At 39.7% G+C, this 3,482-nt stretch overlaps 1 protein-coding gene across 1 annotated transcript; it reads right to left on the minus strand.

Annotated features, from left to right (window-relative positions):
- Nucleotides 1-506: 506 nt before the first annotated feature.
- tssk6 (testis-specific serine kinase 6) lies at nucleotides 507-3,096 on the minus strand. The gene is made up of 2 exons (XM_056413678.1): nucleotides 2,845-3,096; nucleotides 507-1,226 (listed from the first exon to the last, which is right to left on the minus strand). Exons 1-2 carry the CDS (start codon nucleotides 3,094-3,096, stop codon nucleotides 507-509), a joined length of 972 nt encoding a protein of 323 aa, XP_056269653.1.
- Nucleotides 3,097-3,482: the final 386 nt, after the last annotated feature.

The raw sequence follows: 3,482 nt of genomic DNA on the forward strand, positions 1-3,482 counted from the left end.
TAACAACCACTTCATTGAGCTAACATGTGCCACAAGTGAAGCAGCAGCTCACAAACCAACCTGCAAAGGGATTGGGAGACTGACCAGTGTGGATATGGATAGCAGTCTTAGGAGGACTAGGCCTGCACTGCACTACTGTTCATCAAACACAGTGCATGGTAATGATTTCATGGACAGCAATGATGATGATTTAGTCATAAAGTCAAGGAACAGTAATCACAAAGAAGTGCAGCTGCATGTTTTGTAAACATTACATATGCCTAGTATATATCATCGAGGGATTTAAATAACCATATACAGTGTTCCCTGTAAACATAAAATCTAGAATATATTCAAAAGAGGGATAAGCATCATAGCTATGTCGATTCACACTTACAAAGACTGAACATTATTAAGTCTGAGGTAACTCAAACAATTTGCTGCTGGTTGCTTTAAAAACACAAAAAACAACAGTGTAATCAATGCATTTATTTCAGTTCTGTCAGCCTCTAACTTTCAAAGTGACGTCATTGTCTTGGGGCAGCAGTTGATGGTCCCTCCCCTGGTGAAGAATCGGCTTTTGGAAATGTATCTTCCACTTTGTCCTTTTCCTCTGGGGGTACTTCCTGTCTACAGCCAGCGTTTGACGTGGTGGGGTTATCACTGTCCTCCGATTTCACTTTCTGCAACATCCAGGTGGTCTTCAATATGCTGTTGATTGTAATTCGCTGGCCCACAATAGGGTGCAGAATTCTTTGCATAAGGGCCTTCACCTCAGCCGAAACAGATGGAATATTGGGGAAGATGATGGCATGCTCAATTTGGATTTCCAACATCTTCTTAATGTTGGAGGAATCATAGGGCATTGAAGCAAGCAGCATCATATACAGCACAACACCCATGCTCCACACATCAGACACTTTGGGGTTGTATGGGAAACCTTTCAGAATCTCAGGTGATGCATAGGACGAGGTGCCACAGAAGGTTTTACTCAGCATCATCCGCCCATCTGCGTAAGAGAGCCTCTTGCTGAACCCAAAGTCACACACTTTGAGGTGTAAATGTATGTCCAGCAGCAAGTTTTCACATTTAAGGTCTCTGTGGGCCACGTCCCGGTTGTGAAGATATTGGACTCCATTGCACAGCTGTGTGAAGAGCTTACAGACTGAATGTTCAGGTAAGGCCCCATTGACATTGATATGATTCAAGAGGTCTCCTTTCACACAGAACTCCATCACCACATAGACCTAGAGACACAAAAGTAAATGTTGATCAGTACATGGTGAATAGAATTGTATTTGTAAAGCGCTTTGCTAGTTTACCGAGGACAAACTAGCCACTCATGATGACCAATCGACAATTATCCCGCTGAATCAGTTCCAGTAACCGTTTCTTTGTTAAAATACAGAATGTCTTGCAGGTACCGTTTCCATCCGTTTTCCCTGTGTGTCGAGAGAAGGAGGAGGAACAGACACGTGTGTTCTTCCACTGATTACCAGTTGGAAAGTGTGTGTGTGTAAATCCGTCAGTAAGTGAGTAAATTATTGTTTGCAGAAGAGAATAAGCATAGCTTTGCAGCAGGGTGTGCTGCTTTATAGACTGTGTGGTCTGCACATATTCAGGTCGTAGGTCCTGATTGGCTGGCTATGCTTATGCAAATTCAGGCGGTGATACAGAAATTATGACTCATAGAGTTTAAAAGAGGGCAAAGACTGTGTTGACTGACAGTCGGAAAAGGGAAATGAAGAGTTTAAGAGAGATAAAGGGAGACTATGGGTCAGTGGGTAGCAGGTCCGTCTTTTCAATCAGGGGGTTGGAGGTTCAATCCCCGCCCTAGTTGATGTATCCTTGAGCAAGACACTTAACCCTGAATTGCTCCCTGTAGCTGCGTCTACAGTGTATGAATCTAACAGGATTGAAAGTCGCTTTGGATAAAAGCGTCAGCTAAATGACATGTAATAATAAAGTATGACATTTTGTTGATCCATCCATTCACCATCTCCAACCTCTTCTCTCTGTTGGTAGTGTAATGTTATTCTTTATTGTCTGAGCCATGCAACTATAGCTTTTAACATGTATTCATATTTATCTTCTATATTGCTCCTAATGTAGCTAACTTTGTGTCGATATAGTAAAACACTTTTTATTATCATACAGCACCTGTATCATCCAAATGTATATGGTTCTGATTGATGCCAATGCATTGGCAAGATTAAGAAATATTACATGAGTAAGGTCACAAGTTGTTGGGAATTTTGTCTTTAATTTAAATCCACCTTTTTTATTGTTGTTATTTCATTTTATCAACAAAAACACCAGCTGTTTAAAGCCAACCTCATATTCACTGTGATGTTATCTTGAACCTAAGGCCCTTGCAAGCAATATGTTTAAATCAAAAGGATTTCTAAAGTTGTTTAAATGGTGGATGTATTTTAATATAATCCTTATGTTTTATACTTCCTTCCCAAAGGGACACCCGAGACGGAAAGAATATTCTGAGTTAAGGGAACATTGTAACTACCGTAGCCAGAGAACTACTCTAAAATATCAATATTCATATTCGATGCATTCGGAAAAGTTTCTGAAACGGTCAAGGATTGTAGGCCTATGACGTTACTAGCACGTGTATATGATAAAATAAACACTTGTGATCAGTATGTTCCTGCTGTATGTAAAGTCGAAGACATATCATATCTATCATATCCAAATCTAATCTAGGGATGTAAAACATTTAAAGGACTAAAAGCAGCCTTAACAAGTCAAGTACCATTTATATCTATGTCAGGGAATAGTTTAGAAGAACATTTTGGGCCAATAACTCTCACACTGTACAGCTATTATAAGTTAAGAAATATAAATTATTACCTTGCTTGTTAGCGATTCAAAGATGTCAAGAGTCTTCACAATGTTGGGATGGTTCAAAGACCTGATGATCTCCAATTCCCGACACAGAAACTTTTCCTTGCATATGGGAGACAACTTTTTTTTGTCGATAACCTTTATGGCGACCCTTTTCTTCAGGCGGGTTGAGTAGGCACTCACTACTTTGCCAAATGTGCCTTCTCCCAGGATGCTCTTGAATGTGTAACCGCGGCTCTCCATGAAGATTTTGTTCATCATGAATGCTCTGATGAATGACCGAGTTCTCTCTGAAAAATGGTCTAGTTTAGTAGCGAACTGCCACTTGGTCAGTCTGAAACAGTGTATGGAATCCTCACATGATGACTCGGTGTTCTAGAAGCCTTGGCTCTGACAACGTTCCATTCGAACTCTACACAGGCTGCATGTAGAAGTTGAACTGGAAAAGACACCCGACTTGAACTAAAAGTCCACAGTCACAGTGTTTTGTTGTTTTATTTAAAGCCAATGTCATATTTACACATTAAGAAAATAAATATATGGTGTAGCTATACACAGATGAACCGTGTATAGCTTTCTTTTTAACTTGTAACAAATATATATACTTTAATATCCAAAGTTTGGAATTATGTTATATTTTTTAG

This window comes from Pseudoliparis swirei, chromosome 4, assembly GCF_029220125.1.
Source record: "Pseudoliparis swirei isolate HS2019 ecotype Mariana Trench chromosome 4, NWPU_hadal_v1, whole genome shotgun sequence".
In the NCBI taxonomy this organism is placed as follows: domain Eukaryota; kingdom Metazoa; phylum Chordata; class Actinopteri; order Perciformes; family Liparidae; genus Pseudoliparis; species Pseudoliparis swirei.